The sequence below is a fragment of the Talpa occidentalis genome, unplaced genomic scaffold (genome assembly GCF_014898055.3).
Source record: "Talpa occidentalis isolate TD23 unplaced genomic scaffold, MPIMG_talOcc4v2.1 talOcc4.13, whole genome shotgun sequence".
NCBI classification, from domain to species: Eukaryota; Metazoa; Chordata; class Mammalia; order Eulipotyphla; family Talpidae; genus Talpa; species Talpa occidentalis.
In genome coordinates, this window is record NW_023601322.1 from 17,500,471 (window position 1) to 17,524,915 (window position 24,445).

Here is a 24,445-nt window from a genome sequence, read left to right on the forward strand (position 1 = left end):
TCTCTCCTGCTGCTCCCCTCAGCACTGCATTTCAGTCTTTCTGCCTGTTCTGTTCCCCGCTCTGTCTCTGATGAATCCTCTCACCCCCTGCATCTCTGGCCTGTACTCCAGCTCTTATATATATAAATAAATAAATCTTTAAAAAAAAAAAACTCTAAAACTTAACATGGTATTTGTTTGAAGCTGTGCTCAATCTTCATTTACCTGATGTGATAAGAAAGAATGAGAATAGGAACAATTAAAAGTCATGAAGAAAATTTCCCATGCGTAAAATTGAGTGATTAGCTTGCAACCTATTTCCCTTTCTTTTCTGGTCCTTGAATGAACAGAGAAAAGTAGGAGAGAGAAGCTGCACCAGGCCCAGAGCGCCTGAAACATTCAGAGTTGACCCCTGAACATGTAGGAGTTGAGAAAATAATCTTCCTTTGTTATTTTCTAGGAAACCTAAATGAAGAATATTGAGAAGCACAGGGGTGCTGTGAGGGGGTTGGGGTGGGGCTGGAGTTGTGAGGTTGGTGAACTGCCCACTGTTGTGGGCTGTATAACAAATACCCAACTACTATCGTCTTCTCCAGTCCCTCAAGGAGTCGAAAGTCCCAGGAACAGACTGGAAATTTAAAGACAGCAGCACACTCTGTGAAGCATTTGGGTCATGGGTGTACCATTGCACTGGTCAAATGAAGCCTGACATTGCTCTCACTGCCATAAAATGCCCACACACTTGTCATTCTTTGGGAGTCTACTGTGAATTTAAAATGGAAGGAAAAGCAAATGCAGTCCTGAAACTATGGTGAGTTGAAGAGAAAGGACATTTTAATCAAGATAAGGAAGGCGAGGGAGAGAAGGGGAGAAGAAAGGAGCTGAGAAAAGGTCAAAGGGGTGGAAAAGTGGAAGCTCATAGAGAATGAGGTAGCCTCGGAGGTGACAGAATCCATGGAAGGATCCTGACTGGTGAAAGCAGGAGAGGAAACCCAGCAGGTTCAGACTTTGAGCTAGCTTTGAGACTTTAGACCTATTCCCCATGATTGCTGCCGCTCAAGTTTCCTTACTTGTCAAAACATGAGAATGATCCCCCATGCCCCACCCCTAGGCTGGGGAGGACAAAATGACAAATAAGGAGGCTTTGGGATGTTAAAAAAACAGGGACCAAATGACATACAATCATATCTTTGGGGCTGCTGTCTTTCGCTCTAATTCTCTTTGACCATAGAGTACACGCAGCTCTTTCACCCGGCCCTTACAGCAATAGGAAACTCACACGAGAAGCTTCAAAATTTGCAAAATTGCATCGCCTGTCACATATCTCTAGAAGCTCAGGGAGAGCTTGCCTAAAAAGGCCTTATTATGTATTTCCCTCTCCTGATAAAATTCTATTCTATGTGTCATCTTCAAGGACAAAATGCAGTTTACCATCAGCTGCCAGATGGTTTAAAGGACTGCAGCGTTCCCAGGATTAGTTACATCTGCCTCTCCTCAGGATGTATTCCAGGGCAGAAGGCAGTCGAGCTGCCTTCCCTACTGCCTAGCTCAGGTAAGAGGCACAGAGCATTTTCTGGATTTAACTGATTCTTTTAAAAATTGCAGTTTAACACAATTCATTGTTATCAGATTTAACCCACTGGGCAAAATGTTTATATAAGTTTACAATTATTTTTTAGAATTAGGGGCGTTGGTGATGTGTCTCAGAGGAAAGACATTTAAGTCTGAACTTCCTTTTTTCAAAACTAATTTGCTGAATTTATTCTCAGGCTATGTGTTTTTGATTTGCCAGTTTCTCCTGTGTATTTCTTTCTTCTATGCAACCTCACTTATGTTTTTGGAATGAGCTGCTCCTTCTCAGGAAGGACCATCTCCACATGGAGGTTCATCTGGCCTTGGGCTCTGCAGGTCCTGAGCTCATCTTGGGGGCTCTGTTCATCTGGACGTGCTCACTGACTGGAGGATGTACATCTTGAACGTACATCTTAACTTGTTTCAACTTCAGCATGACTCTGCCTGTTTAAGCATGTGCAGGAAGAACTCAGCACTCTTTTGGGGTCACCCATTTGTGTCTAGCTCCACAGTTTGGGCTGGGCACCCCAGCACTGTGACGATGGGGTGGCATTTGCTCCTGAAAAGTGGCAGCTTTCAGAGATGTTTGCACAGATGCAAACATTTGACTGTACAGTCTCATAGATGTTCTTAAAGTGCATGTGGAGATCTGATCCTCTTGATTTGGATGATTTTGTGGGGTTTTCTGGGTCAAGGGAGTAGCAAGCCATTTTCAGAGAGTCTCAGGTTACTTATTGCAAGCCCTTGAAATTATTTTTGCCTTGTGGTACTAAAGATGATTGTCAAGTAATAAAGTCAGGAAAATAGAAGGCAGGGCAGCAAGGTGGTGGTTTGGACAAGTGTGTGACTGTGAAATGAATTAAGTTCTCTCAAACTGAGAAGGCAATTTGAGTCTGAAGTAGTGGGCACCTTCATTAATCACAGTTTATTCAGGGCAATGTACAGAGGTCATCAACACAAGAGCTGGTGTATTGATCTTCAGTTTGAGGCAAGAACCCCCAGCCCCAAAGGGTCTTCTTATACCTGGCTTATTATGAGTGATCTCTGTGTGAGACACTGACACCAGGTGTCTGGGGGACATGTCATGGGTGTTTTGTTCTACTAGATTAATAGAACTGCATGTAGGTTATGAGTGCAGGTAGATACACTTGAGAAAAACAAGGAAGAAACTGGCTAGCCCCCCAGGATGGGGTAATCACAGGCCATGGCCCAGGTTGGCGTCAGTGCAAGATGGAGTCATTTTGATTAATACAAGATGGAGTCACAGACAAGGACCTGGTTGATAGCAGCTTTCTGTTCATGGAGTGTGCAGAACTGGAGCACCTCTGACCCATTCCTCACACGGGCATCAGAGACTGAGACCACAGAAGGCTCCTGCTTCCCTGTGCCAGAGGGTAGTTGAAGTCAAGGGAGAAACCTGGTGCTTCTTTCTGCAGCATCAGCTTTATTCAAAGATTTGAGACAAAATAACCATTCCTCTTATATTAAGACATAAGTGTTTGGGGGCCTCCCTGGTGGCACAGGGGTTAAAGACAGTGCTATCAAGCTATCACTAGCCACTGCAACATGAATTCGATCCCCAGCCAGACAGGGAGCAACCCACATGGCACAGTAGACCCTTCCTGCCTTACCCACTGCTCCCCTCAGCAGTGTATTTCTGTAGATCTGCCTGTTCCACTCTCTCTGGTGAATCCTTTCACACACACACACACCCCTGCATCTCTGGCTTACACCCCAGTTCTTGTATGCATAAATAAATCTTTTTTTTTTCTAAAAAAGACATAAATGTTTGGGGGGTCATGAGGTTACCTAGCTCCTTGGGGGTCATCCAGCTGAGCTCTCACAGTCCTTTGAGGAAGGACTGGTCGTTCTCCTGGAGGGCACAGCCGGGTGTCGAGCAGTCTGCTCTCCCAAGTAAGATTTCCATAGACACTGGGTGCTGAGTGGGTGAGAGGTCTGCGTTCATTCCCAAAGTGTGGCTGGGAGGCAGCCATTTCATTTCTTTTGAGGAGTGAAAATACAAAGGTGGCTTTGGCCTGGGCTGGGGGTATTTCTAGAAAGATGAGAGGGAAGAACCTTAAAATCCTGCCTTTGAGACAAGCTTCCTGATGACAATGTATGACTAGAGAAGGAGGCTCTTCTGAAAATCCTGACACTGAAGAGAACCCCTTCTAGGTGGTGACTGTCTTTGTCCTAGTCTCCCACGTCTAAATCAAAACTAAATCGCTGCTTGATGTTCTTTCTGTTGCCCTTCTCATCAGTAATGCAGATAAAATAATTCCCCTTTTTGATTTTTGCAGTTTTATCTATCCCTGTGCACTTCTCACGATAAGGAAATATTGATTGAGAAAGAAAATAGAGTCGTTAAGCTAATAAAATTAATGACGGTGTGTGGAGGACATCATGTCATCGTATGTTGCAATCAAATTATCAAAGAAACTTCCCCTCTGGTCCCCAGGGCCTAAGGCCATGATAGGAGAATCTTCTCGGGCACCACGCCCTGGCTTGAATGCCTCCCAAGTCCACGCTTTGTGTGGGACCCTGGAGGCCATCAGGCCTAGCCAGGTCCTGCGTGAGGAGTGTTTCCTGGACTTGTGTTGGATCAGAAAGGACTCTGGGTGCTAACTCTGGTTCTGCCTCCTGCTTTTCTTTGTGGCTTTCAATCAAATGGTGAGACTTATCTTCACTTTAGTTTTCCCATTTTGAAGTGAGGAAGATACTATTTCTCTGTCAAATGTCTTAAAATCTGAATATGGAGAAATTGGACGTGAGGAGTTGTTCATGGGGTGTCATGGAGTCCCGGTTCACACGGTGGGGGCCTCTTTCAGCCTTGGTTGCCAGTGAGGTTTGGTAGAGAAGCCCTTAGACATCAGTGTGGATTTCCCTCTCCAGTCACCTCTGTTGACTGGTTTCATTTAACCTGCCTTGTTGGCCATTCTAAGTACTATGTGGACCAGTTCAGTATATGAACATGACACTTTCAGCAAATAACCCAATTCTGGTTTATTGAGAAGGTTAAGGCTAATTTGGAAGAATAATGCTTGGGCCTCCCTGGTGGCATAGAGGTTAAAGTCTCAGCACTGATCAAGCTATGGCTGGCCACTGCAGCATGAGTTCGAACCCCAGCCTGGGAGCTGACCCAGATGGCACAACAGACCTCTCCTGACTCACCCACTGCTCCCCTCCCCTCAGCAGATCCCCCTGTTCTGCTCCCCTCTCTGTCTCACCCTCTGCACCTCTGGCCTACACCCCAGTTCTTGTATGCATAAAGAAAAGAAAGGAAAGAAAAAGAAAAGAATTATGCTTGCTCATTCTCTCATTTATGTTGCTGTCCCTCCATCTCTGTGGCTGTCTCCTAGTTTCAGACAAACAGGGAGCATCTCTCTCCCTCACCCCCCTAGCCAGCCCTTTCTCTCTTGGGCTCATCCTATTCTGCTTTTCATTACCTGCACTGCCTGCCCCCTTCTTGCAACCGCTTGCAAATAAACGAAAGCTTTATTCTATTTTAAAAAGTTCACAAGAAAACCAAAATGCCTTTGCTTGACCTTGCTTTCTCTTCTATTTATTGCCTGCCTTTTGCAACAAGGTATCTCAATTTCTTTTTCCACATAGCCACTTAGCTTTGCCTTCTAACATCTAACTTTGAAATTGCATTCTCAGGGGTCACCAGCCGTGCCCTTGCGGGTCCAGTCCAAAGAGGGTTCTGTGTCAGCCTCATTCTCCTTATTTTCTCTGGAATATCTTCTTTCCCTCCCCTTTTTTTTGTTCAACCTTCCACGCTGACATCTCTGGTTTCTATTTGTCCACCTACCTCCTAGCTAGATTTCCAAACCTGCGCACTGAGTAGCACTGCAGATAAGACTCTAAACTCTGACAGTAGCTTGACTGTCATTAAATTCTAACTCTGCCACTTACTAACTGTATGACCTTTGACAAGGTCATTGCTCTGTGCCTCAGTTTCCACATCCTTAAAGTCAAGATCATTGTCAGGGTGTTCCCTCAGGTTTGCTGTAAGAATCAAATGAAAGTCTGTGTAATATTTACCGCAATGTTTGCCACATAAAATTATTGGATGATGTTACATTAGCATACAATAAGCTCCTCAGTCTTTGAAAATGTAACTTTTTTCCCTTTTAGGACATAACAGCTATGTGATATGGGCCAGCAATAAACAATTATTGATTCATGCATGTGCTTAGAGAGTGCAAGGAAGAGCAATGACTGGGAGCGGGAGATATCAAATGTTCCCAGTGCTGCTCATTCGCATGTTTTTGTTTTGTTTTGATCAACAACTCTATTAAATTGTTGAGGGCTTAAATTTGTTCTTTCAGGATCTGTGGTGTTTGCTGAGCAGGAAGGGGCATCAGTGGTTAAAGCTCTGGTTTTCGGTGCACCAAGCGGTCACAATGAGGCCGGGGACATCGCGTCCCATCCTTGGATTAAATCTGCTCTCACAGGATTTGGGGGCGGGTGCAGCCCCGCAGCTGCGGCTCTGTGCGAGGGCGCCCCGGAGCCGTCCCCTGAGCGATGCCGCCATCTAGTGGCCGCGCGGGGAGCAGCGCTGGGCCGAGCCTTCGGATCCAGAGCCGGGACCAAGCCCAGAACTGCAGCCCTTTCTTAAGAAAGTGAGGGGGAGCCTCGAAACGAGGGCAGGAGGGTGGGGGAAAGAGCAGCCAGGGGGAGGGGAACACCTCGGCCCCGTTTGGCGAAGTAAAGAGCACAGATGATGCTTGTGCACACCTGCAACAGGGGGAGGGAATTCCCAATTCTACCTAAACTTTGATTTTTTTTTTTTTCCTCATAGGATTCTCACTTTGCAACACTGCCGACTCGTTTTCCTGAACAGACCCGGCTTCACCTTCTCCTTTCCTTTCTTCTCCGTTAGGAAGTCAGAGCTGGGGAAATTGAGCCGAGTCATCCCGCCTGGCTGCTGCCCCGGGGACCGCAGTGCTGAGCGGCCTGGCCCCCGCTGCACCCCGCCCGCCGCGCCAGGTAAGGGCCAGCAACGCCCTGCCCCGCCCCGGGCTCCCCAGTCCCTTCTGCAGTCAGCTGGGCCGGGGCTATCAGAGGAGAATAAATCTCTGTAAAAGTGAAGCGGGCGATGTTGACCATGATTCATGTTTCCCAAACGTTGTCAATCCAATCCCATCCATCCCTCTGTGCCCCCTAGGCGGGCACTAGAGCTTTTTATGAAGTCATCAGAGCCCTTCAGAGTGGGCGGGACTGAAGGGAAGGGATTGATGCTTCAAACTGAAGCGGGTCCGCAGTGCCCTTGACTGGTCAGCTCGCAGGATGTGGTCAGGGCTCCAGACAGGCTCAAGTGACCTTGGGTATAGATGGTGGATTCTCCTCTGCCACCTCTGTCATTATTAGCTGTTTGACTTTGGATGAATTGTTTATGTGGGGGGGGGTTGTTTACATTATTCTAAGCCCCAGTTTCTCCTTTAAAATGAAACCTATTTCTCCAGACTAGAGCAGAGAATAAAGAAAGTACTTGAGAGATTGGGTCTGGAGTTTAGAGAGTTCATGGGAGAAGTAGTGGGTTAAAGCAGAGGATTGTAAAGGTTGGGGCATACACCAACCTTAGCAGAGAACTTCCCCATCCCTGATGTGGGGCTGGGGCCCTTTCTTTGAATGTGGGTCCACTAGTTGGTGTGTGTTGAATTGCCTTTCTTGCACCAGCTCCACAGACCTCATCTCTGAGCTCTCATTCAGGTTTCTTTCTAAGTAGTGAGAATTTAGAGACATCGGGGAAGACATGAGGAAAGTCACTTTATGCAGAATCACTGCTGTTGTAATAATCATTCCAGATCACTAAGACAGCTCAGCTTTTACTGTCCACACTCATTGTAACTAGAGAACAGTTTTTCAATGCAGATTTCCCTGTTGGAGCTTTCCAAAGCATTCAAACTGACTTTCCTAGAAACAACTTCCTTTCTTTTATATGCTCATGTCTCCTCGGTTTATATTTCATTAAATTTCAAGTTATGGTATCAAGCCCAGGTGTCACAAACTGTTTCCTTACTAGGCATGGAAGGGCTACCAAGACAGAGGCACCAGCGGGTTCTGCCAGCCACACGTGCTGGTTGGTCTACTTGACAGAGCTCCTGGAGAATTACGTTTAACTAGTTGGTTAGTTGGTTGGCAAGCCAATTAAGCTAACAGTTTCTCCTGCAGTGTTTACAAAGTGCACAACACAACACAGCATCAAACACACATATGTGCGATTTAATAAATGGTAGTTATTAATAATATTACCATCATTAATAAGATCAGTGTTGGAAGGATTGTTAGAAACCTAACAGTTTCTCCTGCTCATTTTACACATGAGATAAGATCAAAGTGTTTTGCAATTTTGACTTTCATAATATACTTTGGCTTCAACAAATAATTAAGGGTTATTGACCATAAACCTCGTATCTCAAGCCAGAAGGATTTAAACTGACACAGACACCTGAGAGTCAGCATAAAGCCCTAGTCTTCGCAGGCACCCAAGTCTGTGTCTGTTCAGGGAGACCCAGCAGAAGCACAGCATGGCCATGAAGCCATCACACTCTGGGGAGAGTGAAAATGGGGGTGTAGGGTAGGTAAAAGGTATCAGGCTTTTCTGCCCTCCCAGCATTAGGATAGATGACAGAACCCTGCGGTCCTGAATGCATGCCTGATGGTAGGCACCTGGAGTAGGGTGTGGGCATGCATACGTGGGTACACCTGAGCTAAGAGACTGGTTTATAAGGGTGGCTCAGCAGAGTGCGGTGTGGTGGTGGTGCGGTGTCGAGGCTGGAGGAGTGCAGTGGAGTGTACGGAGGAGTATGGCAACTACAAACAACAGCGAAGAGCATGTGGCTGCTGGAACCGTTAATAAACCTACCCGGAATGGGTTGGTTGCATTACAGGGGGGAAGGGCATCAGCACATTCAACAAGCACTTCCCAAAGGAAGAATTCCATGGAGCTTTGGCTTCAAGGTGGCCAAGTGGCCTTGGTCATGCAAGACTAGGCACTGCTGATGACCAGAACATTCCACCAGGAAACCCCCCCCTTGAATAGCAGAGGAGAGTTATTTGGGGCTTGTTGGCAGAGTTAGAATACCTTGGAAATGTAAAACTATGTTTATTCGTCATTTATTCAAAATGTTCCTTTCTGAGATAGTTTTGGATCAGATGGAAATTATCCCTCTGCTTGATTAGTTTGGGTCATTTATGGGCAAGGAGGGGCCTTGAAGGCAGGCAGGAGGTGGGCACGTGGTGAGCGGAGTCCTTTAAGAAGCTCCAAGCTCAAGAGACACAAACCTCCAGGTTTTGTGACCCCAAATTAACTTATTTTGTATTATTTTTAAGGAGACCTTTTAAGAATAGCACCCAAGAAGAGTGCCCAAATTACAGCCTGTTCAGCTTGATGTGATTTCTTTGTTATTTTAAAAATGAAATATAATGTGCTTCATAGATCCATGTCACCAGCCCCTCCCAACCCCATTCTCTGCAAAGACACACACATACTCTCCCCTCTCTAGCCTCTTGGCCCCAGTTCCTCCACCATTTTAAGGGCCTGTCCAGATGTGTGGTGTCAGATTAGTGGAGTGTGCAATTCTGGGGTCATTTTATGTCTCCTGCAGAGGTTCTAGTACCCCAGCAGGGGTGTGGCGTCACCTGGCACCTTGTAAACAAAGCAGTGCTCAAGCCTCAGGCTCCATGAAATTCTGATCCAGTAATTACAGGGTAGGCCTGGAGGTTGGAACAAGCCCTCCAGGGGATTCTGATGCAGGAGGCCTGCCCAACACTGTGAGAAATACTTTGCTTCTCTGTACCAAAGCTCAAGATGAGCCCTGACAGCCAATGAGATTAAAAGGAAATCCCAGTTTTTGTCTTGTGATGGGGAGGTGGGGAGTAGGGAGTGGCTGGCAGAGGAGCTGAGCTGAGGGGGAGGTGATGCCCCCCCCCCCCCCCCCCCCGCCCCTGCCCTGCCACTCCCCACCCCCCAGTGTATCTCACTGACCCCATACTGAGTATCCCACACAGAGCACTCAGCTCTCACTTACTATGCCCTGCTGGGAGTCCTCCGATGTCACATTCTAGCAGTTCCTAGTAAGAGGTGACAGGACTGGATGCTTGACTTGCGAAGCCTGGGACTGCTGTCTGGAGGGTGAAAGGCCTTAGCTGCTGTGCTAATTTGCAAGAGAAAGCCAGCACTGCCAGCCAGCGCCTCCGTTGCTCTACTTCCCCACGGAGAGAAGCTTCCTGCATGACTCCTGTGGCTCAGAACAGACACCAGCTGTTTTGCAGAGGCCGTGAGTGGCCCTCAGCTCGAGGGAGCCTGGCTTCCTCCCCGCTCAGCCTCCTTGGCTCTGACCCCACCGTTCAAGCCAAGGAGTGGCAGAGCCTTTTGAACCATGAGACTGTGCGCAGAAAATCCCCGGAAAGAAACAACCACACGTGTTTTTTTGCCTCAGTGTGAAAATCTAAATCCCTTTATTCTGGGAGAGAAATGACGATCATACTCTGGTTTCTTTTTCTTAAAATGCAGTGATTCTCGAAGTGTGCCTCCCAGATGAGCAGCATTCCAGTATCACCTGGGCGTTTGTTCAAAATGCAGATTGGGCTGACTTGGGATATAAAGAGTCAGAAACTCTGAGGCTCAGGTCTGGGAACCTGAGTTTTAACAAGGCCTCCTTGTGATTGCGACGACGCGCCTGCAGGTGTGAGAGCCATGGGCTTAATAACAAAACCCACGGCCAGTCTTGCTAATTGGTGGGAGTATAAGTTTCTGGGTTTTTATTTGGGTCTTTCATTGCAGTGATGAGGGGAGACCTGTTGATGAGAGATGAAGTAATAGAGACAGGGGTTTTGGGGTGAAGAGGTGCTTGGTGGACCTCTCCAGTGTCTTCTGACTGAGAGCATTTCCCACCTGTGGGGTGGGGGTGGTGGGCAAAGATGGTGGAGCAACTAAATCCTGTGCCCCTCTTGGTCAGACAGAGTCAGACGTTCCAAAGCACAGCTGTTTAGTTGGGCTGGGTACTGTCAGCCACCTGCATTTAAATAATTTCCCCACTCAAGGACTATCATTAGGGTGCAACTTGTCCCAGTTTGCCCAGGACTTTCTTGCTCTTAGACTGAGTCCCAGGTCTAGGCAAACTAAGATGGTTGGTCACTGGTCACCCTAGTTCAGTGCCTGCCCATTGGAATTACTTTGTGAGTTTTAAAAATGACTGATGCCTAAGGCCACCTCCAAAGGCAGTGGTAGACTTGGTCTCTAACTCACTTTAGGTAGATAAGGGAGAGGTGAAAAGCCTTGAGGCTACTGGGTCCTAACTGCTTTCAGCTCAAAACAATCCATGTGCCAACATGGCCTATTTGGGGGGAAGCCTGTTCTGCTCCCCCACAGACACAAGAGGTCTGTAGGGTAGAATGAGGGGGTAGGGGGCAGAATGTCTTTACCCCTATGCTGATTCCTCTCTAGCTGTTTCCAGCGGCCCCTTATTTTTCTATGTGACTGTCCCCTCCACTTGCCCTGGCCTCAGGGGCACTGCCACCCTATGTGCTTACCCCAGCCCTGAGCTTTGTGTGATATTTGTTGATGCTGAGGCTTCTAAGACATTGTGGCTCATGCAATGACTTTTTTTTTTTCCAGTTCCATGGACCAAGCACAGAGAACCCTGGGCCAGCCCCCTTCTGTCCCCACCTCCCCGTCCAAGAAGAAAAGGACACTAAGGATGTCTTTCTTTTCCAAGGTGTGACAACATTTAATGAACAATTGTCCACTCCCAGCTACTTAGCCTCATTGTGCTTACCCGGCCTGTGTAGCTGGGTTCCTTTTTCTGAGAAAAGTCTGATGGCCGTTCTTTAAACACAGACTGTCTGTGGGACGGCAAGAAGATGCTTTTGGGAGAGAATTTACCTGGCCACTAACTTAATAAAAACACAGAATGAACTGCAATGGATGATAGTGATGAGGCTTGGTGATCACCAAATTATCACTGCAGCGGGGTTACCCACCTCCAGCCCTGCAGTTAGAGTTTACACACACGTATCTGCGCCAGCCACACATGGTGTCCCAGTGTGCGTTATTCACACACTCCTTTTCCTAATCATAATTAGTGACGCCTCTCGGGCGGGACTTCCTTCAAGGACCCTGAAATGTGTGCAGAGGTACTTTGTTCAAGGTCCAAATGCTGTTGAGTAAGATAAGTACTGAGAATTGACCTTGGCTTCAGGCACACTGGGTGTGGGTATTCAGGGTGGGGTATTTCAGAAGGTTCAAGAGAGAATAGAGGGAGGAAATGGAGAAAGCAAGCAGACATACTTCTTTCAGGATGGGGAAGAGCTGAGGTGGAAGACGGGTCTTTAAGACGGGAGGAATAGTACAGTGCCTCGTGCTGGGACTGGGGTCCACACCTCCACACATCGACTTCCCAAGTCCCTTTCTTCTCACCCTCCCCCCAGGCTGCCCTGGGGTACCTGGGGGGTACCTGTCATTCCCCAGACCTACCTCAACATCAACTCTGCTTTATTTTTCTTCACCTCTTTTCTCTTCTTCCTTCTACCTTTTTCTCTTCCTTCATCGGTTTCTTCATTATGTAGATCCAGCAGATATATTCCCAACAAAATCGTCTTTAGATAGAGAAAGAAGGGGTAAGATTGAGCAGCAACACAAGATCTTCTTTGGCAGGAGGGGCTGGGTTCAGGTGACTCTGGATGCTTCTGCATCCATCATCTTTGACTCACCTCCCAGGTCTCCTGGAAACTGAGGTTCCAGAAGCAGGAGCCTCTGAAGAACCTGTTTTTCATCTTGGCGGAGAGAGCCCGAGACCCCAGTGCTAAAAAACGTCATATGGCAATGAGGGGCCTGGGGACGGTGGCCTGTGAGACCCCAGACAAGGTAGGAAGGGGGTGGCCTGGAGTCCCCAGGACGGGGTTGGGGGGCTCATGTAGTTCTCTCGGTGCTATGGAACAGGTCACCACAGAGGTAACAGCTGAAAGCAACAGCCAGTTGCTTTATTTGCGTCTCTTGGGGTCTGGAGCCCAGGAAGAGCTGTCCTGGGTCATCAAGCCTGCAGTCAAAGTTCAGTCCTTCCCGAAGCTCTGGTTGCTCTCCCAAGCTTTTGTGGCCGCTGGAAGGAGCCTGCTCTTGTTTTACTGCTGCCAGGCCACCCTCGGCTCCTAAAGGCCACCCTCCCACTGCATGGCAGCTGATTTCTTCAAGGACAGCAAGGGAGTGTCACCCCCTCCTGTCTGCTCAGAGTCTGATATAATGGAAAGTAACCCTGGGAATGTTATCAGTCACTGCTGTCATGGCCTATAAGCTAGAAGCAAGTCACTGGCTCCTCCCACACTCCAAGGAAGGGGCTTCTCTGGGCCATGATGCCTGTGGGATATTATCCAACCTCAGTATTATCAGACTTGGGAAGCAGAGCTGCAGACAGGATTAATACACAGCTGGACATTACCCTCTTTGTGAATTTCTTTCTTTTTTTTTCCTAAAGATTTATTTTTATTTATTTATACAAGCACTGGGTACAGTCAGAAGCATGGGAGTGTGAGAGAATTCACCAGAGCCAGAGCGGGGAGCAGAGCAGGTAGAAGGACCGAAGTACACTGCTAAGGGGAGCAGCGGGCGGCAGGAGAGGTCTGCGCGCCATGTGGGACCCTCCTCTGGTGGCCGGGGAGCAGTAGGGATCGAACTGGCGCCGCAGAGGCTGCAGGCAGCTTCACAACCCAGTGCTCAACCACTGCGCCACTGGGGAGGCCCTGTGAATTTATTTCTAATAATAAAAATATACTTGTGCAGTAAATGATGTCTTCCTCACCTCCTCCTTTAGCATCTGTCTGCCTCTGTCACCATTCCTTCTCATTCCTTCGAAAGGAGCCCAGTTCCCCCCACCCTTAGATCACCCAGGTCCACCGCCCTCCGGTTAGCGCCCCACCCAGACGCATCCACCCGCGGGCCACGTTCCAGGTTGCTCCTCTGTTCTCCTGCCAGCTCTGACTTGGGCTCTGGGGTTAGGTAAATGGAAGCATCTGTACTTTGCTAAGACCTATTGTGCCCGCCTCGAAGAAAGCCATGGTCTCTTAGTCCAAGTCCTAGATTATGAGATGATTGGATATAGAATTGCTTTCCAATACAGGGGAGCAACTCCTGTGCTACTAACGCCTTTCCTATCTCGGCAACAGGTGAGAAAATATAAGAACGTTGTTCTGGACCTGCTGGTGCGTGGCTTGTATGACCCCATGAGTTCTGAAGTCATCCACGAGAGCATGAAGACTCTGACCATCCTCCTGGGCAAGATCCAGGGGAAGGGCCTGGGCTCCTTCTTTATAGACATCACTCTTCAGACCAGGACCTTATTAGAGGATGTAAGTCACACAACTCAGAAAAAGTCTGGGTGATTCAGAATCCAAGTGGGACAAATGTGAGCTCTGGGTGGGGTGTTGTTCCTGGAACAAGGCCGCTAGTAGTCTCTTCTTTATTAACAACGCTTACCGAGAGACTCACACTGAGCTGGGGCTTATGGAGGGCATGCAGAAGCATGTGCAGGGTGCCAGCTCCAGCCTCAGGAGGTTTCCTTGTGATAGAGAGGTGACTGTGTGTATGCACGGTGACAATGCCAGCACATGGGCAGTGTTCTCTTACAAATGTCACAGTAACAGTACCAATCAGTGGCCCTTGCCATGTGCAGGCTCAGTGCCAGGCATTTTCCATGGACAGCCCCACATAGTCTTTGCAGTCACCCTGTGAGGCAGGCAGCAGTACATCTCTTTATGGATGAGGAAACCAAGGGCCAGAAAAGTTCAGTAGCTTGCCCCCGCTTCACAGTAAGTGACAGGAAACCAGTCTCTGGCCGCAGGGCCCGAATGATTAACTACCAGGTGACAGGCCAGGCAGGTTTAGCAAAAAGTGCATCACTAGGTTGTACAGTGGGAGGCTGTGAGGACTCTGGGATGTCTTCCCTTCAAGCTAACCAGTTATCCTGCATTGACTGTGGAGCAGCGATAGGATGGATTGATGATAGCCGGTCACACACACAGGTGCCTGTCACAGTTAAACAGGCAGTCCTTCAGCTACGCACATGCCTACACACATACACACACACACACACACACACACATACACTCCACAAATCCCGCCATGCAGAGCAGGAAACAGACCTTTTCTTCATTCATAGAACATCTTGCACGAGGCCCCCACAGCTCATCCCCATGGGGCACAGCAAGGACCAAATGCTCCACACAAGGACCGAGACACTAGGAGCTTGTCCCAGACCCTGGCTTGCATGCCTGTCCTCCCTCTTGAGGGTCTGACTAGACCCTCCCAGGGCGATGAGACCCCATCCACCCTGCGCGGGGAGAGGAGGGTCCTCATGCCCAGGAGTGGGAGCAGAGGTCTTGGGGCGAGATGTCTATGTCTCCCCCGGGTGCCGTCCCTAACTGCCAGAGCCATTAGTCATTTTAGGAAACCCGGGCTGCTGTGATATCTGATCAGAGAGCCCTGATCATGTGCACTCCCACACACGCTTGTGGGCCCTGTCTCCTGACAGTTCATACACCAGGACCGCGTGTCACCGCCTGCCCTCTGCTGTGCTGGAGACTGTCTGGCCCCAGGCGGGGGTGGGGGTACAGGCACTGGCTCATCTGTCTCTGTACATCTCATGGCCTGCGGACAGTTCTCAGGCTGTCAGGTCTAGCTGTCAGGTCTCGGTGAGTTGAATAGTGCACACACGAGGAGTGGTGATGAAAATACAGAACTCAAGCTATTTCTATATATGTCACATGTGCAAAAAAATAATTTTAAACACTTCATAGATGCTCGGTGACCTCAGTCTTGCTGAGTGCTTGTGACCCCCCCCCCCCCAGGTCTAGGTCCATGCCAACCTCCTTTTTTTTTTTTAAGATTTATTTATTTATTTATTTATATAAGCACTGGGTACAGTCAGAAGCGCGGGAGGGTGAGAGAATTCACCAGAGCCAGAGCAGGGAGCTGAACAGGCAGACTGACGAAGTACACTGCTGAGGGGAGCAGCGGGCGGCAGGAGAGGTCTGCGCGCCATGTGGGACCCTCCTCTGGTGGCCGGGGAGCAGCTGGGGATCGAACTGGCACTGCAGAGGCTGCGGGCAGCTTCACAACCCAGCGCTCAACTGCTGCGCCACCAGGGAGATGCCAGCCTCCTTCCCTTTGCTTCCCCTGGAAACATTGATATGAAAATGCCCTCAGCAAGAGCCAGGAGACTGGGGCGCCAGCCTGGTTGTTACCTGATGCCAGGACCCTGGACCTGTAAATCCCTGGGTACTATCCTCCCCTAAAAGGGAGACTCTTGGACCTGACAGCTCACCTTGGAGAGGAAGAGGGGGCCGACCCCCGGGCCCCCCAGCTCAGAGCAGCCATCAGACTAAAGCAGGGAGGGATAGGGGTGCATAGGGGAGAAACATCACTGTCATTTCTACTATAGATGAGAGAAACTCAGACCTAAAGTGAGGAGAGAGAACCTGGCAAAAATGCTGGAAGCAATAATAAACAGAGGAGGGGTCCAAAAAAAAAGAACTAGAATCTCTGTGTGTTTTGACATGGAAAGAGCTCCCAGACAGATTATCTGGTGGGAAGCCAAGGCGCGTGACTGTGGGATGGTTTGCTTCCCACTGTGTGAGAGGCTGAGAAAGGACAACCTCCTGGGTGGCTTTTTCTTTTTTCTCCCTAATTTTCTGGTAGCAGATGCATAAGACAGAACTTTGTTAACAGGGGGCAGGGAGGAAAATTTGCAAGGAGACTATTCCTTTTATTTGGAATCAATAAATGTATTCTATCTCCCAAACATTAAGTAATGCACAAAAAAGCTGGGGAGTTAGAGTAGCTTTCGTGACCCACAATGGAACCCTGCATCTGCTGGAGAGCGATGCCCCTCCGCCCCCAGGTGCTTTGATGCTGTGGCTGGATGCTCTGGTGCAGCTTCCAGTTGGGAATGACCCAGCCGTGCTGTTTTGTTCATGGGGATCCGCAGGAGAATGACAGTCTGAGATACTCGGCCTTCGTCTTGTTTGGGCAACTGGCTGCCTTTGCTGGGCGAAAATGGAAGAAATTTTTCACCAGGCAAGTTAAGCAGACTCAAGACTCCCTCCTGATACATTTACAGGATAGGAATCCCCAGGTTGCCAAGGTAAGCCCGTGACTCTCCACCCAAACACGTAAACTCCGCGCCTTTCCTGAAAGGAGTTGTGTGTGATGCGGCCTTGTTGACTGAGAGGCCAAGCCCCAGTTCCTTCTGGGTCAGTGATGGGCATTTAGCAGAAGTCGTGCACTTCCTGGAAAAGGTGACTCCTCGGCCCTAGTCTCTCTCTGAGCAAGTGTTATTTTCCAAGCGCTCTTGCCCCTCCTGCCCAATCCCAGCACCTGTCAAGGCTCAATGAGCCCTGGGTAATGGAGGGCAGGGCAGAGAGGCGCAGCCATCCACAGAATGAGGATATTTGCTCAGTTAGCTGCTGTCACTGCACTTAGCATGGCCCTCCCACCCCTGGCTTCTCAGTTCCCTACAGAGCTTTCGATTCCTGCCTGGGGAAAGTATGTGCTAACAGGGTTGGATCAGCCTCAGGCCTGCTTTGGAATGGGGTTGTGTGAGCGCTTCCAGCCACATGAAGCAAAGGGTTCCATCAAACCACTCATCTTCTTTAAATTCGTGCACATGGGGTGGGGATGAGGAATGCACAGAAAGAGAGAATTTAGGATTCAGAACTATTTTTGATGGGACAATAACAAGAGTGTGGTAAACCATAAAACTAAGCTCACCCACCAGCCCTGAATTATAGACAGTCATTTAACAGGCGTAAGTCCTTGACAGTTCATTTTCAAACTTCCAGGAAGTTACTTTCACACTCTGCGCGCCCTTGAGACCTCATTCCTCTGGGATGACCTTCCTGGCTCAGGATTATAAAACTCCTTAAGGTTTTTCATGGTAGGATGGTAATGTTCTTTTTCTCAGGCTTGCAAGACAGCTTTTCAAGCCTGTTCTCCATATCTGAGAAAAAGGAAGGACTATGGCTTCCAGAGTGAAGAAGACCAAAGAAACCCCAAACTCAGCCGGCAGCTGGTGAGTCAGAGGGCAGGACAGGATGCTCCTGGGGGGGGCCTGCCCTCCCGGTTTAAACACAACACACCAGGGAATTACCCCCAAACACCACCTGGGCCAGGGGTGTCTCAGTGGATCTGGACCCATGATGCAATGTCAATCACCATTGCCTGGAGGATTTCGCACCAGTGTGTGCATGGTCTAGACAGCTCCAGTTCAGATCATCAGTGAGGACAGGCAAGGATATCCCCCTGGTGAGATCTGCTGTCCCTTGTCCTCATGCTCTGCATTGGGCAACTGTCTGCTTATTCTACAGTCAACGGGCTTTGGGGAACCCCTCCCTCATGTGTACCTTTGCTAATTTCTTTCAGAGCCACTATCATCCAGAGCTCCTGCAGTTCTTCTACGCAAATAAAATTCTGTAAACACAGAGTAGCAGGAATGGTTCCACCCAAGCACACCCCAAAGGGCTGACAGTCCTTCTTTTAACTCTTTGGATGCTTCTTCTTGCCTCTTGTGATTGATATAGAAAAGGGGATGTCGGGAGAGCAATGGATGTCAAATAATCCCATGAAATTTGTATTATTATATCCAAAGTAAATTCTAAGTTGCTTTTACATGTCCCAGTTGCTCCCCATATAGGTTTGGTGAGAAAGTACATACTTTCTTCAAAACATCAACAGTCTGTGTAGATTCTCAGCCTTTTCTTTCTTAAGTCCATCTCTGTTACCTTTTGTTTTAAATTACTGAGGCTTAGAAGAATAAGTATTACCTTAACTATTTTTTATTGACTATAAATACTTTGCTATTTGCTATCAATACCTTTCCTTGGCAAGACTTATTTAAAGGAGGCCAGGGTACAAGAAGGTGATTTGGAGGGGTACCTTTAGCTTCTTCTCCTCAATAGTCATCACCTCTAAATCATTCCAAATAAGAATTGACAAAGAGAAAAGAAATCTATAAAGCATGTGTTGAAAACCCTCAGGCTGATGGTAGCATATGGAATAATAATAGTAAGTAACATTATTGTGTTTATGTCTGAGCACTCTTAGTGCTTTGCACGTACTTTTTAATACTTGCACGAGATAGGCACTCATTTTATAGAGTAGAAAACTTAGGCACATGGAAATTAGATGACTTGTCCAAAGTGACCAGTCAATGATGGAGCCAGAATCTCACCCCATATGGTCCACCTTCTGGAGCCTGCACTCAGTCACCGTGCAACACTGCTTCATTATGGAATAATTAATGTCTGGTTAGAAATGTAAAAAACAGAACAAAGCAAACAGATTAAAACCTTCAGCTTATTTTCTCATATTAAAGTCAGTTCAGTTTTGCTTGTACTTGTACTAAGCATACATTCATGGTCATCTAATTTATGTAAACTAAGTATATATTTGTATTAATCACTTCTTGGCTATTAAGTCATCTTTTTTGGTGATCAGATCTAGTTAAATGAGGGAGTCATGGAATTTTCAGGAGAAATCTCTTAGTTCTCACACCTTCCTCCCATCAGGTCATTCCCAAGCTTCTCCTATACAAATTCTGGTGTCACCACTGAATTTGCCATGCAGGCCTGTATGCCATGTGTCCAGTTTTAGAAATGGAAAACACAATCAGATCATGAATGCCACAGGGCGGGGGGCGAGGTGGTGTCTTAATGTCAATCTGAGAACCAGAAACTCTCACTTTCTTCTTCAGAGGCACGTGACGCAGGTGAGGGTGTGAGGTGTGTCCTGGGAGAGACAGGATGTGGGAAGTGGCAGAAGGGGCAGCAGGGTCCGAATGTGAATCAGATTTCTTCTTCCAGTTCTGAAGCTGGGATGCAGGACAGGAGCTCTGGAGTGACAGCTTAGGAGCAGGTGGGATGGTTCGGAATGGGAGCCTCCTCTCTCCCCAGATGCTGGCCTATTTGAAACTCTGATGCAGGGTTGGTTTAGAATCAGATCAGTTCTATCAAATGACCAGTCACTGACTTGAGAAACAGGACTGTATTTTGCCAGCTTTAAAAAAGACGAAGGGAGTGAGGAGTAGGCAGTTTACTTGCTCTTGAGTAGAAATAGCTGTGCATTTCTTGCCCCTTTGTTGATGAAAATTGTGGAAGATGCTACAGGAGAATTTGACTTTAAAATCCTTTGATAGACTGTTACTTTGGTGATCCCAGTGAATCACACCTCTGGACAATTATGTCCTCTGTCATCCTCTTTCCTGGGGTCTAGGCTGGCTTTGTAACCCATAGAATGTGCTGGAAGTGCCACTGTGCCTATTCTAGGCTGTGCTTTCAGGACCCTGGCAGCTTCCTTTTTTTGCATTGGGGGGCAGCCAGCTGCTATGTAAGAAGTCAGGCCGCAGAGAAGGAAGGAAAATATCTGTGATCACCATTTTGGAAGGAAGACCAAACTAAGCACATGGAGTTTCCCTGTGGAGGAGGAAGCCACCCCACAGTGAAGTCTGGGGCCCAGACATTGGTCACAGCTGGCTCTTCTAGTCCAGTTGCTGCGCTCCCCAGTCTATCACCACATGAGGAAGAGACAAGCTGGTTCTCTATCCTGACCCAGACTGTAGAATGTGAGCAAGTAACTAGATAACTGTTGTCCTCAGTTGCTGACTTTTGGATAACCTGTCACTCAGCAATGACTAACCAAAAACGATTCCATATTAATATTTTCTTTTGGACAGTTTTGTTTTGCTCTTAGTAAGTCCTCTTTGAGACTGTACTCTAGAAAGTCAGGTTATCACAGAATTCAGTGGTGAAAGCAAGGGTACAGGTCTTGCTTTTCTTTTTGTTGCTCACTGTATGCATCACAAGGGCCTAGCACCTATCAGGTGATTAAGAAACATTTCTGAATGACTAACTTGGTTGCAAATTGTGGAGGGAATAAAATCTGAACTCTGGTTTACCATTCTGGGCTCTCAGCCATGGGCTCACACTCTTCCTTGGCAACTTTTTCTTCTGTTCCTGTCTTTGCTTCAGTCAAGTTTGACTCCTCTCTCTTCCCTACACACTTCTTCATTTGCAACATCTCCTTGCTTTAACTCTGTTCTTTCCACTTTGAATCCCCACCTCCCCCAACACACCCAGACACACTCACCTGTGTGTGCACATGCACACACATATATACACACATGCACACACACTTCACACGTATCCCTTACCCACACTTCAAGGCCTAGGTCAAATGCCCTCAGTCAAGGAAAAACTTGCATTTCTGAATTCCCAGAACATTCTAGCAATCTTATGCCACTTAACATGTTTTATCTCATCTGATTTTTTTTTACCTACATGTCTTTTTTTTTTCCTGTTAGATTGAAGCTGCTGAAGGCAGGATCCTATCTTGTATATCTTTGTATCTCCCACATGACCTCAAAGGTACTCAGTAAGTGCTCAGCAAATGAATTGGGGAGAAAAGAGTCAGAAAGTCATCTGAACCTATTACTTTGGGAGGAGTCCATTATGCAAACGAGGGTCATCGGTCTCTCTTTATAATTGATCTGCAGGTTACTTTTATGCTGTGTATTCAAAGTTTGTCTTTCCCCATGAAGTGCCAGTTCATTTGAATGCCACCCTAAGGGTATGATTTGACATCTCCTTTTTAACACTAGATAAATGTTGAATGAATGAAAGAAAAAAATTAGGATTGTCAAGTGCTACCATGCTAAGTGCTCCCTGGAGAAACATAAAAATCTGGGTGCCTGTTTCAGTCCCCTCAGAAGGTGGGTCTCTCTTCAAGGGAGGGAGAGAGGATAGGAAGACACAGAAGGAGAAGCTACCAGAGTGATCAGTATGGGCAACTTGTGTGAACGGAATCCCTCAGGCTCCCAGACAGTAGCGGCATTAATTGAGGGAATGTTTCACATGTTATAAGACACAAAGGGGTGTGTTTTCTAAGGAGAGAGAAAGCTGCTATATGGGATAGCCCAGCAGATGGTGTAAATTAAGTGGGTAACTATCTGTGCTTGTCTGCATTTTCTGGGTTTCCAGCAAGAGGCAGGGATTACTTTTATAATCATAACATACATGCAGACATGCTCCTTTAAAACGAAAGTCAAATGCTTATCCATGTGTAAAGCCATGTGCTTCGGGAAGTCTGTTTACTCCCAGTAATGTGTCCTTGCCTTTCCTTTTGTGATATTTTTGTTTTAACCTGTTGATGACATAACTGGTTGATGACTAATAAAGTGACTTATGGTTGATTATCAGTTTATTTATGTTATTGGATTTACATTCTTTCCTCTGACCTTAGGGTGAGCCTTTTGTTCCCCTTTTATGTGCTAAATGTTCTTAGGCAAACCTAAGTAAATGGGTGGATGCAGCCCAATTTACTGAGCTGAGATGGCTTGATACGCAAAGGCTCCAGTTTTTTACCAAATTAATCACAGACCCCAAACCTGACATATAAGATTCTTCATGACAGCCTTCGATCTATAATTTCCCTTGACTCTTCCTATTCTTCCTGTAACCGAACTCAACAGATCTGTTCACTTGGTGGGCCAAATGAAGAGGCAGGTGCACAGATAGAGGTGGAAATATGTTAACTCCAGATTTATATGACTAGATGACTGAAACTTAGTAAAAAAAAACAATAATAATAAAATAAAAAACAAATAAAAGACACTGCCAAGATGCAATGAATAAAGAACTTATCTTTCCTTATGACAAGATAAGTAGACAGCAAAAGTAACATTTCCAAAGACGCTGTTTGGCAGAGGGACAGTGAGGTGAAGCTTGTGTTGTTTGGTGCAGGAGGGTCTGCAGAAGTGCCTTGTTCCCAGTGCTGGTCTCCACTCCTTGCACCAGCCTCGACAGTCAGTCCTTCTCTTCAACAGGGAGATCTGCACAAAAACCTACCTTCAGGAAAACATGCAAGTTTGTCATGTATGTGATTTTTAAATCTCATCTAGGTTTTATTTTTGAGCTAGAAGCTAATATACAAGGTGACCTGAGCCAATAGGGATCATTTTCTTAACTCTTATTAGCCCCATGCTCACATGACTGCCTACAAGATCCACCTTCCATTTCCTTGTCTCTATCCATCATTCCCTGGACTGATTCCAAATGCCCTTCTCGAGCTAGAACACAGCAGTTGGGAGGAACTGGACCTAGACTTGAGCTCCCCTGGCTGGGATTCTGGCTGGCCCACTTGCCCATGTGACCCTGGGTAAGTCAGTCCACCAAAGCATGGTTTGCTCCTCTGTGAAATAGCCATAACAATCCAGCTTGTAGAGTCACTGTGTTACAAAGATTCAACTAGGTAGCACTGAACACGTGTCCCGGAGCTTGGCACATAGAAGCTGCTCCAGAAATGTTAGATAATTTTGCTCCACAGTCTCAGCCACTCTCTAGATTTTGTTTCTTCTCTTCTTGAAATCGCTCGGATCGTCCATTCTGGCTTGTGGTTTTTGGAATTTGAGTGCCATTTTGATCCCCACCAATAAATGTCCTAGGACGCAACTCTGCATCCTTGCTGGAGGCAAATCTGCATCCGGGCCCTCAAGTCTGTAGTTTTGAGCCTTGTGCACCATGGGTGCTCAATACAGAGAGACTGACTTTTTTGAATTGCAAATGCTGGTGCCTTGACCCTGCATGAATCTGAGCCCAATATGTTTTAATAAGAAGGGGAATCACAACTGAGTAACAATAGTCAGCTGTTGTTTCCCTGGACTCTTATAGGGGTGTTGTAAATGCTCAGAGCAGGAGCAATGCCTCCTTATGCTCCTGAGATGGCTTAAATGGGCTCTGTTCATTCTGTCCTAATAGCCTAACAGCTCCATTAATAATTCTGTGTTGTATCTTTTGGGTGATCTCTTGTTAATAATTAACACCCCACCTTCTGTTTCTGAGTGTGGTGCTATAATCATGTTCCTTTCAAACTGCAGCACTTTGCAAATGTTAACCAGGTAATGGCCCAAATGTCTCCCTGCAAGAAGAAAATGTTTTTCAGCTATGTAGATCAGAGAGTTAAAATGTCATTTCCTTAGCCACGCAGCTAGAGGCACAGGCCTCTGCCATAGCAGAAATGTGCTCAGAAAACCAAAGCTTCAACATGTGAGCATGGGCTGCATCAGCAGATGTGGCCTCCAAGGAGAAGGAGAGGAAGGAGCTCGTTGCCCAGATGTGACATCGTGTGTGCTAGAAGGATACGAGATTGGGCGTCATGGGACCTGGCTTTGTACCCTGCCTGCTAGCTGGTTATTATCGGCAAGTCACATAAACTCTCAGAGCCACAGTTTCTTCATCTGTAAAATGGAGGGGAAGCTTCCCCGGGCAAGGGATCCTGATGAACACACGAGACGATTGTGTTAGCTGTAAAATGCTGCTCTGAGATGAAGGGTTCTTATTTACATGGTGGCCACTTACGATTGGAGCTTATTGATACAAGGGGAAGGAGGAAGGGGGAAGATTGAAGGGGACGGTAATTAACACAGACTCCAACTTCAAATGTAGAACCAATTTGAATGGAGTCACTTAGGTCAAAGACAAAATGAAGACAGTCACTACAGGCACTTAAAGGAAATTAGCACCACCTTACAGGAAGTGTACAGCTCTTCTCAGAAATCAGCAGAGGACATCGGCCAGTCTCCAAGGGCCAGGTCTGTTCATGCCATTCCTGGACTTCCTTGCTCCCTTGACTCTGCTCCAGATAAGAAAGACCACTAGACAACCCATCAGCCGGGAGAAAAAGCCCTAATAACAACTGTATTTTATCATAAAAACCCTGAATTTGTGAGCAATTCAGGACTCCTGGCTCTCACAGCTGGAGGTACCCAGCTTGCTGGTCAGACCCCTTGCAATAAAGTCAACTTTCTGCTTTGTTCTATCCTGAGTGCAGGTTGTTTTTTCACAAATG

The 24,445-nt window shown here is 47.2% G+C and overlaps 1 protein-coding gene across 4 annotated transcripts; it reads left to right on the top strand.

Moving 5' to 3' along the window:
• Positions 1-1,404: 1,404 nt before the first annotated feature.
• MRO (maestro) lies at positions 1,405-24,445 on the top strand. 4 transcript variants are annotated; one of them, XM_037508503.2, is made up of 9 exons: positions 1,406-1,531; positions 6,437-6,543; positions 10,073-10,244; positions 11,177-11,276; positions 12,278-12,424; positions 13,717-13,899; positions 16,536-16,691; positions 17,511-17,618; positions 20,904-24,443. In XM_037508503.2, the coding sequence occupies exons 4-9, from the start codon at positions 11,181-11,183 to the stop codon at positions 20,976-20,978; spliced, it is 765 nt and encodes a 254-aa protein (XP_037364400.1). In that variant the 5' UTR covers positions 1,406-1,531; positions 6,437-6,543; positions 10,073-10,244; positions 11,177-11,180; the 3' UTR covers positions 20,979-24,443. The 4 variants fall into 4 exon arrangements, with proteins under 4 accessions (XP_037364401.1, XP_037364402.1, XP_037364400.1 ...); XM_037508504.2 differs by lacking the exon at positions 10,073-10,244 and having other exon boundaries at positions 1,405-1,531; positions 17,969-20,944; XM_037508502.2 differs by lacking the exon at positions 10,073-10,244.